The 13302-nt window shown below is 41.5% G+C and overlaps 1 protein-coding gene across 3 annotated transcripts in view; it reads left to right on the top strand.

The window, feature by feature from the left end:
• The window catches only part of NRK (Nik related kinase), a 96226-nt gene extending 83926 nt beyond the window's left edge, over positions 1-12300 (top strand). For 2 of the 3 annotated variants that reach the window (XM_031602692.2, XM_031602690.2), the window contains 2 exons: positions 7389-7528; positions 8313-12300. In XM_031602692.2, the coding sequence (XP_031458552.2) occupies positions 7389-7528; positions 8313-8396 (224 nt within the window). In that variant the 3' untranslated portion in view covers positions 8397-12300. The remainder of the gene's footprint in view (positions 1-7388; positions 7529-8312) is intronic. The other variant, XM_031602691.2, reaches the window with a different exon arrangement.
• The last annotated feature ends 1002 nt before the right edge of the window (positions 12301-13302 follow it).

Here is a 13302-nt window from a genome sequence, read left to right as displayed (position 1 = left end):
CACTCCAGTTCTCCTGTATCTTAAAACAAACATACAAACAAACAACAAAGCCTGAGACATTTAGACTGTTCAAAAGTAAATTATTAGCTTGCCAGGAACTGGATGCTGTAGTGAAACATCAAGAATGTTCACTTTTCTCCTTCCAATTCTGGCTGGGTAATTTTAGGAAAAGCCCATTACAATCAGTAGAGTAACACCCTTGAGTAAATAGAAGGTCTGTCATTTGTGGAGAGTTTTCAACAGCAGTGGGAGCATGAAAGCCACCACTGGAACACAGACTGCTACAAGAGAACTCGTTGGTTTTGCACTGTTAGAATAAAACTCAGCAGCAAAACTGCTTCACTTCCAGGAATGAGGTATCAAGTCATGAGCTAACTGTACAGTATTTCCTTCCTCCAGATTTGCCTTTATCTGCTTCTCAGCCCATATCTGGAGCTGCAGGGCATAACTAAAATCTATCAAGTCAATTCACTGTTTTCCATATGAATATCTAATAGTCATATGTATAAATTGTATTTTACACCCCTTCTGAATTAATGTTAGATCCCATAAGAAATAATCAAAGAGCAATTACTCAGGAAGGGGAGTAAGAGTTCTAAAGAGAAGTACTGAACATAACTGAAAGCTGCACTGAAGAATTACAGATGAAATTCATTTTGGGAAGTACTTCATTAAGCCTTAATAAAAGTATCAAACTGGTCACTGTTTAGATAATTAGCCAAAGTGTTTCAAAGATGATACGTAAGGAACAAAGGGCTTTTTTACATTGTGCTCTAGAAAGAGAGATGTTGCAAGAATGGATGCATATATTTATGACTCCTAGTTAGAAATCTGCATTTTGTGACACTGGGCCCTGGCTGCCCTCGGAGCTTTCTCCCTTCAGCTGGAGAGCCTGCAGGAATATCTCAGCAGCGGACCAGAGGGAGCTTAAGTCCCCTGTGCTGCTGGAAGTACTGAATCATCAAACCCACAGAGATGTGAGACAGGTTTGTCAAGCATTCTTGTGCCTGGGAGTCACACTGCCTCCGCTTCAGAAGTTTCTACTGAAGCTTCAGAAGTTTCTACAGAAGTCACTTGCCTAGAAGTGAAGCGTCACCGCTTTGGGCCAGCTGAGCATGTGATCCTCTGTGCCAGCTCATTTCTCTGAGTTCTGTCTGCATCTGCCTAGGTATGATATTCTCAGTCTCTCAAGATTGGTTACATCTTAAGAGAAAGAGTGCTATTTGGGCACGCTACACGCTTTCATGCAGCCATTTGTCTTCTATCACTACGATAATCATCTGCACAGAAAGACATCAGTACAAAATTACCCAGACACTTATGGTACAGTATTCTGGGGCAGTCCTACAGATAGTGGTTGGAGCACACATTTCTGGAGGTAGTACCCTGCCTGATGAATTTTACTGTATTAGGTGTCTTGCACGTGAATTGTTGGAGGAGACAGCAGAAGGGAAGGCATCCCATCTGGGCACAGGTAGATAGGATGGGTGCAGTAAAACATCCTACTGAGATAGGAGAGGGTGAGCTTGATGCAGGGTTTAAGATGGTAAGGTTAGGAGAGCTGAGTAAACAGATGGCTCCTTGTCCAGTTCTCAGCTTAATTATTTTGAATGAAAACGTCTGTAGTCGGCTAAGTGTATCTTGACTACTAAATAGATAAATAAAAACCCCATATTATAACTGAGCAATTTAGGGCAGGGAAACTAAATATAGTTGCTCTCACAATCTTCCAATTGGGACCTCTATGACCTATCTGTTAATAAGAAATTGGAGATAGGAAACTTAAATCCATTGGGAAATTAAAATTGTATAAGTACTCTATCCACCTTTAATCTGAAAGACATTTCATATATGTAGGGCTAAATATAAATAGAGCTGTTGTGTTTTCTTTCTATAAAACAAGATTTAAAAAGGGTTTAAGAAACATCAAGTTAATAAGATTTGGGAGCACCTTCTGCCCTTTTGTGTGAATAATGAATTATTTACAGCACGTCTTGGTGGGCTGGCACAAAACCAGGTACTCCAAAAGAGTGGGGAACCAATAGAAGTTCTGATTTCCTCTGCTGGGTACATATTAAAAGCAAGAAGGACTTTATGTGGAGAAACTATGCTACCAAATACTGGTTGTATTACTGTATCAGTTCTCTATCAGTTATCCTTAGATGTTGAAATACTTGCTGTCCAACTCATGCTCAGAAAATACCTGCTTCTGGCTGAATTATTTTTGTTTCTCAGATCACCTGCCCAGCTTTTCCAGCAAACAGCACACAAACAAGCAGCCCTTCACCCTGCCCACATTTCTGGCTTTTCCTAAAGAGGAAGGACTTAACAGAAGTCATGATTTCATAGAGCACATGGGGTTTGACTGCAGGGCCAAAGAATGACTCATTAGAAGTAAAGAAGGACTCAGTTTTAAGATCTGTATGGTCTGTAATAGCTGCTATCTTTCACTGTCAGCAAAGTCACTGGCCATACTGCTTTAAAAGTTCATGCCCAGCTGCATATTTGCCTGAAGCAATTTTCTCTAATGTGTGTAGAAAAGTAAAATTCAGAAAGATTTTTTTTTGCACTGAATTTCACATATGCATATGCTGACTGTCTGCAAAAACGAATTCAGTACATCATTGTACTCCATAAAATGGAATGTGATATAATGACGTAGGCATACCAAAATGGGTCAGAATCTTTTAATTCATATTCAGTTTGTTCATTTCAAATTTCTTGGCTTATTTGAAATCAGTTACCTGGGGAATTTTAGGAGTCTCCGCCACCAGAGGTTTTTAAGGTCAGGTGAGACAAACAACTATCAGAAATGATACCAGTGTGGTGCAGAGACGGCTGGAAGAGAAGATGCATTAGGTCCTTTCCTGCCCTATTTCTGTAACACTAATCAGAAAATCCTGACTTTCTGTGATTTTGATAAAAGCTGGCCTGATTTTGCTCTCGTGCACAGATAAATTGGTAATAACTGCTTAGGGCAGTGAGTCACATTTAGTGCATTAGATCAGCAGAGGGATTTTTAAAGGGAAAAAAAACAAAAATGAAAAGCTAAAGAAGGGAAGTAAGGTTCTAGCAGTACTTGGGCTGGCTCTGTGATACAAAGGGCACTTCTCAGACTGCTCGTGCAACTGATGTGAGAGCAAGAGATCGTTAGCTCACGTCAGCAGCACTTCATAGAAGCTAATGGCTTCAATATGGTTCAGTTCTTTCTCTCACCTTTTCTGCCTCCCTCAACCATTTCCCCTTGAAGCAGTCACTTCCATGAGCGGGGGCTCTCCTCAGCCTAATGCTTAACACACAGTGTAAACAGGAAGCACCAAGTAGGTGGTCTTGCCCCAGTTTTAGAGCAATCTTAATGCTTTCACGATGTTAAGAGACTGATTTTGATCCCACTTCCCTAAACTGAGTTTATGGTGTATATTCTTTCATCTCCAGGGAGTAATGCTGGTATAGATGTAACAAGAACCATAGCTCGGGCACAACTGCTGGTCTTTGGCATACATGGTAACATGAGTGAGGCAGGGGAGACTCTGACATTGCTCCAGAAGTTTAAGCAGTGTTGGCACACTGGTCTGAACTGGTGTACGCCTTTTCTGCAGAGCTATCCAAAGGACATGAGCGGTTCACTCTGCCTAGGATTGCTTGAAACCAGTACAGTCTTGCACCATAATATAAACATACTTCAGTTTTAACAGCTGGAAGCAGAGAATATTTTGATATAAAGCTTGTTGAGGTGGAAAGTGGACTGAAAATAACTATTCCAAACTTGCTTACAGTATAGGAGCTTTTGTTCCAGAATAAGTAGACTTTAGTCTGAGTATCTAATCTGCTGGCAATTGATTCCACGTGACACGCTTGTATTTTAGGGTAAGTGCTCTCACATGGGAAGAATATCAAGACTCAGCACTGAACTTTGAATTCACAATCTGCTTCCCTCCAAATTAATTTCCATGTATACACTAGTCCTTATGTGTGGACAAGCCCACAAATGGTATAGTGAGGTCTTTCTGTTGGCATGTATGTCTACAAATGCAATTTGAGAAAAAATCTTCTTGATTCTGCCATAGAAATGAGTGACACAGATATCCAAGGCCTTCTATCTTGGATGACCTAGAGGTTATAGCATAGCCTGACTAAGCTGTTACTGAGAGCTGCAAGGATGATATCAAATTGACATCCGGTACAGGTTGGGGGATGAGCTGCTGGAGAGGAGCTCTGCGGAGAGGGACCTGGGTGTCCTGGTGGATGAAAAGTTGGCCATGAGCCAGCAGTGTGCCAAAAAGGCCAGTGGCATTCTGGGGTGCATTAAAAAGAGCGTGGCCAGCAGGTCGAGGGAGGTGATCCTCCCCCTCTACTCTGCCCTGGTAAGGCCTCATCTGGAGTACTGTGTCCAGTTCTGGGCTCCTCAGTACAAAAAAGACAGGGATCTCTTGGAAAGAGTCCAGCGGAGAGCCACAAGGATGGTGGGCCTGGAGCATCTCCCCTATGAAGAAAGGCTGAGTGATCTGGGTCTGTTCAGCCTTGAGAAGAGAAGACTGAGAGGGGACCTGATCCAGGTCTATAAGTATCTAAGGTGTGGGGGGCAAAGTGGCGAGGCCAGACTGTTTTCAGCAGTGTGTGGAGACAGGACAAGGGGAAATGGCCGGAAACTGCAGCATAGGAAGTTCCACACAAATGTGCACAAGAACTTCTTCAGGTGAGGCGACGGAGCACTGGAACAGGCTGCCCAGGGAGGTGGTGGAGTCTCCTTCTCTGGAGATGTTCGAGACCCACCTGGACACCTACCTGTGTGACCTGGTGTAGGGATCCTGCTTTGGCAGGGGGTTGGACTCGATGATCTCTGGAGGTCCCTTCCAACCCCTACGATTCTGGGATTCTGTGATCTGCCAAGGGCACTGATGCAGCTGATACAGACACGGGGTACTGACAACTTGAGTGCAGATTTCACAAAGTAGAAAGGATAAGAAGAATGACGAGTGGATTAGGCCTCTGATGTTGGATGTACATACTAAACTGTGTAGCCACAGAACATCTTCACACTGGATATTGTATATAAAACAATTAGATATATACAATTGTTTACACCTCCCTTAATGTCCCACCCTCCAGAATCATGGCCAAACTGCGTGTGTGTCTGCTGTATTTAAAAGCTATGTTTGAAAATGCTAACACAGTGTCAGTGGCTGCAAAAAACAGCAGATGTATTGTATTTTATCATCTTCACTTTCATGGTCTAAATCCACCTTATTGCAAGGTTTTAAGAAACAGAGATTGCTTGCATTAAAAATGTAGGACAGGGAGGCACTACCCACTGAAGCTAAAAAACCAGTCAGTTGTACGCATTCCATCTAGACCATTTCAGAGTGCCACAAATTTCAGACTAATAAGAAAACAATTCATAGCTGAGCAAGAATAATTTCTGAGCGTTGGCTATCTAGAGCATAAATAATGTGTTTTGTACCGTGGAAGCCAATACATACGATAGTCAGAGGTTTTCCATTGAAACGGTGCCTGATTTGAAATCTGTGTTGTTAACTCCTTCAGTGCTATCCTGATTTCTCATCTGACTGCCAGATTCAAAGGGAATAACACAGTATGCTTCCAGAGTGCTGGAGTATCTTCTTGCATTATGTGCAATATCTTCAAAAGCAAATGATGGGAAGACAATAGCTAAAAGGCACCAAATAATGGCACCTTACGTCTGTAGGGAGCTGTTGGAGAGGAGGGCCACAAAGATGATCAGGGGACTGGAGCACCTCCCCTATGAAGACAGGCTGAGGGAGCTGGGTTTGTTGAGCCTGAAGAAGGCTGTGGGGTGACCTCATTGCAGCCTTTCAGTACCTAAAGGGAGCCTACAAACAGGAGGGGAATCAACTCTTTGAAAGGGTGAGTGACAGCAGGACAAGGGGAAATGGTTTTAAGCTGAGGGAAGGGAGATTTAGGTTGGATGTCAGGGGGAAATTCTTTACAGAGAGAGTGGTGAGGTGCTGGAACAGCTGCCCAGAGAGGCTGTGGATGCCCCGTCCCTGGAGGTGTTCAAGGCCAGGTTGGATGGGGCCCTGGGCAGCCTGGACTGGTATTAAATGTGGAGGTTGGTGGCCCTGCATGTGGCAGGGGTATTGGAGCTCCATGATCATTGAGGTCCCCTCCAACCCAGGCCATTCTGTGATTCTGTAGTCTCAGATTCGAAAGTATTTAGGTTTCAGACTACCTCAGACTCAGTAGTTCACATGTACATTCCTAATACATACCTAACTTCCTCATGGATGGGTCCAGAAAGGTAACTGAATTTTTTCTTGGACGTGTGATGTGAAAGGATGAGATACAAAATGAGCACAGGTTGCAGCAAGAGAAATTCCAGTTAGGTATGTTTAACCACATGTGTCACAAAGCACTGCAACAAGGGCACAGAGAGTTTGTGAAATAAATACCCTTCAAAACATGACTGGACAAGATCCTCAGTAACCTTGTCTAGTTTAGCCCTGCTCTGAATGGGAGGTTGTACAACATGCCCTTCACAGTTTTCTCCCCACTTTTTGTGATTCTAAAATATATAATGATGTATACTTTAGGTAAAAGTAGAGTCCAAAGTAAGTCTGAGAAACTGAAATTCAGTTGCTCTTCCCAAGAGATTTTGTGTAAACTTAAAAATCATCCGTAATATATTGTTGTCAAACAGAAATGTTCAGATCCGTATTGATATAAACAAGGCAAGAATCAGTTTTTCAGCTGTTAAATAGCTAATTTTCACAGCCTGTAGCCCTCATTTCTCAAATCTGCAGTACAAAAAAAAAAAAAGTTTGTAGGAAAAAGAAAGAAAGGTTCCAGCCTCTTGAGTGAACTGAAGAGAAGGGGATGGAATCTTCCTTTGGTTACTTGGAGCACTGTGCTTGCTCTTCTATAGTGGAGTTAAAACAAAGGGCAATAATACAGCTAGAATGGAGACATCAGAAATACTAAGAAGTAGAATTACAGAAAAGAAAAAAATAATTTTAAGAAAGCTTACCATTAGAAAACTTCAAAATTCTGTCTAAAATTGCTTTTCAAATACAAATGTGCCAGCATCCCCAGGGAGAGGCTTGCCTTGCTGCACCCTCAGCAGCTCCGGCTTTACAGCACCGCTGCTAGTCTCCTTTCAAGCTCTGCATTGTAAGCTAGGATTTAGCCCTTCAAAACATATCAGCAAAGTCTTTGTGCACGAATCCCTTTTTTGAAGCTAGTGCCGTATTCCAGCTGTAGATTGAGCTCTCACGAATGACTATAGCTGTGTTTGGGGTTCTGCTCTGTAAAAAATTCTCACGTGGGATTAGAATGTGTACAAATAGTAACAAGCAAGTATATTGTTGGCATTTTTTAACTTACCAAATCAATTTCTTTTCTTCTTATAGCTTACCTTCAGTCTAATCAGGTCATGGGCTGGGGAGAGAAGGCGATTGAACTGCGCTCTGTGGAAACAGGGAATCTGGAAGGAGTATTTATGCACAAGAAAGCGCAGAAGCTAAAATTTCTATGCGAAAGAAATGACAAGGTACAGAGATGACTGCAGTGTGTTGATTGAACAAAAACAAGTAATTCTCAACTATAAGACTAAGGCCATTTAATGTTTTAACCGCCTATTTACGTCGGTTATTTCTTCCCTTAGCATGACCTTCCCAACCAAAGCAAATGTGGACAGTCACTGTGGATATTCCACATGTGGACACAGCCTCGCTTTGTCCAGTGGTGTTACCACCGCTCTCAACATAGCTTTCACTGATTTTGAAGGTGATAGCAAATACAGACAGTTTAAACTGGGCAGACTTGGGAAAGCAAGTGCAGTGGGCTGGCTGGGAGCCAGCTCTGGTAATGCCCAAAGACAGGACTGCCCCTCCTGTGCTGCTGAAATGGCATACTGCCATCAGGGTCCAAACAGGCTGACACACCACCAACAAAACAAAGCCACGAAACACTCTCCCATACTGCAGGCACTACAATATGTATGGATAATCAAGTAGCATTTCTTGCATATGGTATTACAGTGCTTGATAAATACTATCTGAAACCTGTTTAGAAAAACTAGTCCCCCAAATTGCTTAGATTGTTTAATCTATGTTCTTGTGATTTTCCAAGTAGAAATATACCATAGATGTATGCTGGCTGTAGCACAAGCCCTGTTTCATTTTTAAAAGTTCCTCATGGAATCAAAATTGAGTTGTGATTTCTATATCCCTATACTTAAGACTCTGGTGTTCTCTCAGATTTCCTGTATGGGTAAAAACATTGTTGTAAATGCAAACTGGCAGTAACCCACCTTTTTTTCCCCTTCTTTCTAGGTGTTCTTTGCATCTGTACAATCAGGAGGCAGCAGTCAAATTTACTTTATGACTCTTGGTCAAAATGTACTATTCAACTGGTAAATCACATCAGAATGAAGGATGCTTTGAAGTTCCCTGTAGCTAGCTGTGTAAAATGCTTGGAGGTAATACGTATGAATTTGCACTTTTTACCTACAAAAATCTTGTCATTATTATCAAAATTCATATTCTTGCAGTTTGGAAAGAGTTCTATTTTCCTGTCAAAGTCTTGTAAACACGTTTAGCTCATCTTCTCAAACATGTCGCAAGCAAAGACTGTATTCATAGTGTTAGGAGAGAGCAAGTTTGATGAAGAATGTATCCAATATAACAAGCTCCTGTACTCTGGTGAGTGCAAGTTTCTTTTATTACAGATAATGTAATGTTATCATCTCTCTTTTTTAGACAACAACATCTCTATATAGATACAAAAACACAGGTTGGATGGCAAATTGGAATCTGTTTTGAATTGTTTTTTAGCTTGTTACGTATTTTAAGCAAGTCTTCATCCTTTCATGAAGACTTGCTTGTCTGAGTCTTACCATCAGTGGAAGAGCAGATGTTCACGAAGGGGCCTGATGCAGTTCAGGGTGCAGAGGGATCGTGTTCTGTGGCAGAGAATGGCTGTTTTTTCCTGCAGCACTGTAAAGGCAGCTGCCTGCAGCCACGTACGTGGTAGATCTTACAAAAGGCAGGGAACAGACTTTGTGTTTCTCTCAGGGCTGGAAGCCTGAGCCAATAGACACAGTTACTGTAGAACGTATTTGTAAAAACAGTCTAAATAGAAGTTTGTCTTAATCATATATGCAGTACAGAGCAGAACTTGGAACTTTTACTCAACCAAGGGACCCACACTCGTGTGAGTTGATTTAAAGGCACTACCTGTGTACATAAGCCACAGGATTAGGCACCATCTTTTCTTTCTTGCTTGCTCTTTTAGCAACAAGTCTTCATGTATTTGTATGTAAATATAATCTTTCCAAAATGGATATTAACAAATGTATTCTGAATATAGTTATGAAAATATCCAAAGAGTTAATCTATTATAAATAGAACATATAAATAATTTCAGGTGCTTTCTATGCTAATCGCATCAAAATAAAGCTGCATCCACTAGTGTTATCAGTGCCAGTGTTTCTGCATAAACTTTGTTCTCAGGGGCATGTAACTTGGCTATAAAACTACACAGACATTCTGTGATTAAATTGTAGGGTTTGATGCAGTCATCATTTAGCTCATTTTCGGATATGCTTTGAGAATGCAAAGCATCAAATGTAAGACAAAAGAGCTTATTCAAGACATGATACAGTATGGATGACGCTGTAGGCAAAAGTGGAATTGATAGCTACAGTGTTTGGAAATAGACGTTTTATTACTTGAAATATGTGATACTGAAAGGTGCGGGGAAAGCGTATTGGAGTATCTCTGGTTGTCTACCTCAAGGATGATGATACACAATTTACTAAGGGGAGAAATAAAGTTGTTAAAACTGGTAGCCATTTTTTTTACAGCGTGTCAAGCTAAGGCAGTGTTAGCAGTCGTTTGTGACTGACCGGTGCTCAGACTGCGGCCATCAGCTCCAGAACTGCTATCCTTGTACAAAACTGCAGCACAGAATCAAAGCAGGGAGTCATCGGCCCTTCCCCACAGTGGCACTTCTGCTGCTGCAGGCAGATCGGAGATGCCTGCACCACTGCTTGTCTGTGTTCTTTGGTTATGCGGAAGACTGCACTTTCCAAAGTTGTTAACCTAGCACTTTCCATGAGCACTAGCTTATCTCAAAATGTATAGTGGTTTTTATGAAGTATTTTCCTCTGCAGTGTTTTAACTTAGAGAAGCCTAAGCCATGCTAGAGTATACGTGCAGTTACCTACTTAAAGTAAACTTAAATGCAGGCAAGTCATCTGCTTATGTACAGACTTAAAATCCGAGTGGTGGGCAAAGCTGCATGAAACAGGTCTCTCTGATGTTCCTACCTGGTGTCTGTGCCAGGGCCTGGGACAACTGAATGAAACAGACTCATTTTTTACCTGGCTCTTTGCTACTGAGCTCTGCGCTTATTTTGATCAACTTTTACCAAAAACAAACAACAGCAAAAGGAAAGAAACAAAGATGAAAGTTACAGGGAAAAGAAAAAAAATAACAATCAATCAGAAATACAATTTACTTGCTTTTACTTCCAATAAAATGTCTAAGAAACTGTGAAGAAAGAACACCTTTCATTTCCTACCCAGTGGGTGTGCAAAACTTGCTTGCAAAACTGCTCTTGCCATAAGCAATCAGTGACCCAGGCTGCTCGACAGAATTTTTTAAAGTGTGCTTATCACAGCAGCCTCTGCATTACATGGGAGGCATATGAATTACTCCCCTCCTCCCACATTGGTGCCAACAGGTAAGGGGCAGATCTTCTTGGTCCTAGGCACTAGTTTAAAAGGATTTAGCAGAGAACAATGGAAATTCAGGCCATCCTGTGCCAAGGGGCTAAAAAAGCAAAATGCCATCAAACTTGTTTAATATTACTGTAACAGCAAAGTGTGACAGTAAGAGGATACTGGGTGAAAATGTTTAGCTCCACACCAAGAAATAAACAAAGTGAGCTTAAGAGAAGGAAGCTGTGCTACTGCGTTAAGATTTTAATCTCTCATTCCACTTCCTTCTGTTAGTCCTTTTCTTCTGAGCTGATTCAAGTCAGTGGATTGGATTTTCACTGTTCACTTTGCATGTGAAACCACTGAATTATTGAGTTTACAACTACCTGTAAATATGGAAAGAATCAGGACCTTAGAGGTGAATGCTTATAAAGGATTTAGAAGCGGTATTTCAAATAATAATGGCAGTTGGGTGTAACAGGAACGTGGTATTTTCTCTTTATCAGAGAGAAAATTAGGATGGGTGAGGATGAGAAAGGGCCCGGAGATGTTGAAAAGAGTAACATGAGAGTGTAAGTGGCTGAAGAGGAGGGAGAAGCTGAAGAAAATAAACAGGAGTAGCCAAAGGGAGGCAGTGGATGTCTGGAATAGCATGTTGCTGTAGGAGGAATGAAAGGTTACGAAATGTTACAGAAAGTAACCAAAGTAACCAAAGTATCTGGAATGGATGGGTGGTCTGAACACTGAATGGCAGCGATATGAGTAACTTTAGCTCAAAGCAAAAGTTGAAAGGCTCAAGAAAAAAAAAATTCCAGAGACTCAAGGTTTTCCTGGCATAAATTTAACTATGCAAAATGCATATCGGATTTTGTTTCATTTTGTGAGGAGTTTCTTTAGCTACATACTTCCACTAACTTTTGATACCAAGGAGGGAACTGCTGAACTAAGTATGGTTTTCCAGTAATGTCTCTGAACCAACGCAATAGGGACAGAAGGGCAGAACATTACAGTTCCATATCAGTATTCCACTGGTACATGCAGTATTCTAATGGCAGGTGGTGCTCCTACCATTGCATTTGCCCAAACGAGTCTGCACTAATACTGCATCAAGATAGTACTGTATGTGCCTGCTTTAATTTTAAGAGCAGTGAACTCTGTTCTACAGCCTGAACCTTGACATATGACTTTAAAACCAGGGAACGATGCAAGCTATGTACTGTACATCATGTATGTGGTTTTTTTATTGTTCCCTAATGTAAAACTGAAACTAATAAAAAACTGCTTTGAAAATCAAAACTATCATTGGTCTCGTTAGATTCTGTTACCTTGGCATAAGCTATTGTAGAAGTCATAGAAAGTGCTGGTTTGTTTTCCAAATCCCACAGGTATGGCTATTTCTGCCTGTACGTGCCTAGAGACAGAAAATAATACACATCCTTGGAGTGGATAAAGATACTGAGGGGACACTGAGAGTTCAGACTGCACAGAATTTAAGGGTGAGAGCCAGCGCTGTGCTGTGTGTGCTGCTAACGAGCTTTAGCAGTGAGTTTCTGTGCTCCTTCCTTCCTCCTTGCACAAATGCCCAGTGGAACTGGAGAGACACAACAGCTTGCAGACACCTGACACTGCAAGAACTGGTTCTGTGTTTCTGTATCAGCCTGAGGGCCTGGTTAGTCCATTCACTTTTTCTTAGGTATGCTCACAGTCTTCATTGCAGACCATGAAGTGTACTGCTATATCTGAATTGTGAGCACACTGTAATTCCATCACTTTAGAGTGAGAATTAGGAAATTTTCCATTTATGCCAGTGTTGGTGTTGGAAAGGGTAAGGGCAGAAGGGGAGATTTCTCTGAAATATTTATGATGAAGATGAGTGTCGTTCATCCATGTTCTGTTTCTTCTATGCTAGCAGAGCACACTGCCTCGAGCATTCAGTATATGGAATGGACTCTGTATTCTAAGTTTAACCATGGTTGCTTGCTTGGGCATATAGCTTAGTTTACCCAGTGCTCTTAGCACCAGAAGTTATTTCGGAGCTTCAGTCATACAGTGCACCAGAATTCTTCCACACCAGTAACTCCAAATGAGTTTCTCTCCCTAGCACAAGAAGAAGCATCAGGCTTCAGTTCTAGTACTATTCTGCCTGAACAGGTGCTTCCCTCTGCTTTTTGATTTCCTACTTCCAGATCAAAAATAATTGCAGTATGGACAGAGAAGCAAATCTGGAATTCCTCCTTTGCCTGCACCAATAACTCTGCTATAAAGAAAGTACAGTGATTCATTTATGCATTGTTTGTGGATTTGGAGATGTCACTAATGTTGCAGAAAAACGTCTTGAAATAAGTGTTGTGTTTTTTTTCCTGGAACAGCTGTGAAAAACTGTGTAGTTCTCAGCCCCAGATATGCATAAAGACTTGCAGGTACTGATGTAAGCATCTCATGTTTCAGAGGTGTGGCTATGATTTCCATCTTCCACATCAATCACTACCAGACTTTCCCCTCCCCCTTAGCTGAGATGGTTCTAAGATGGTTCTATCTACTAAGGGTAGTATTTGTCTTGTCCATGTTAGTTTTTACAAAAAGATGAGCAAATTTCTCCC

This window comes from Phasianus colchicus, chromosome 14 (genome assembly GCF_987193195.1).
Source record: "Phasianus colchicus chromosome 14, bPhaCol1.hap1.1, whole genome shotgun sequence".
In the NCBI taxonomy this organism is placed as follows: domain Eukaryota; kingdom Metazoa; phylum Chordata; class Aves; order Galliformes; family Phasianidae; genus Phasianus; species Phasianus colchicus.
This window is presented reverse-complemented; position numbering and strand designations above follow the sequence as displayed.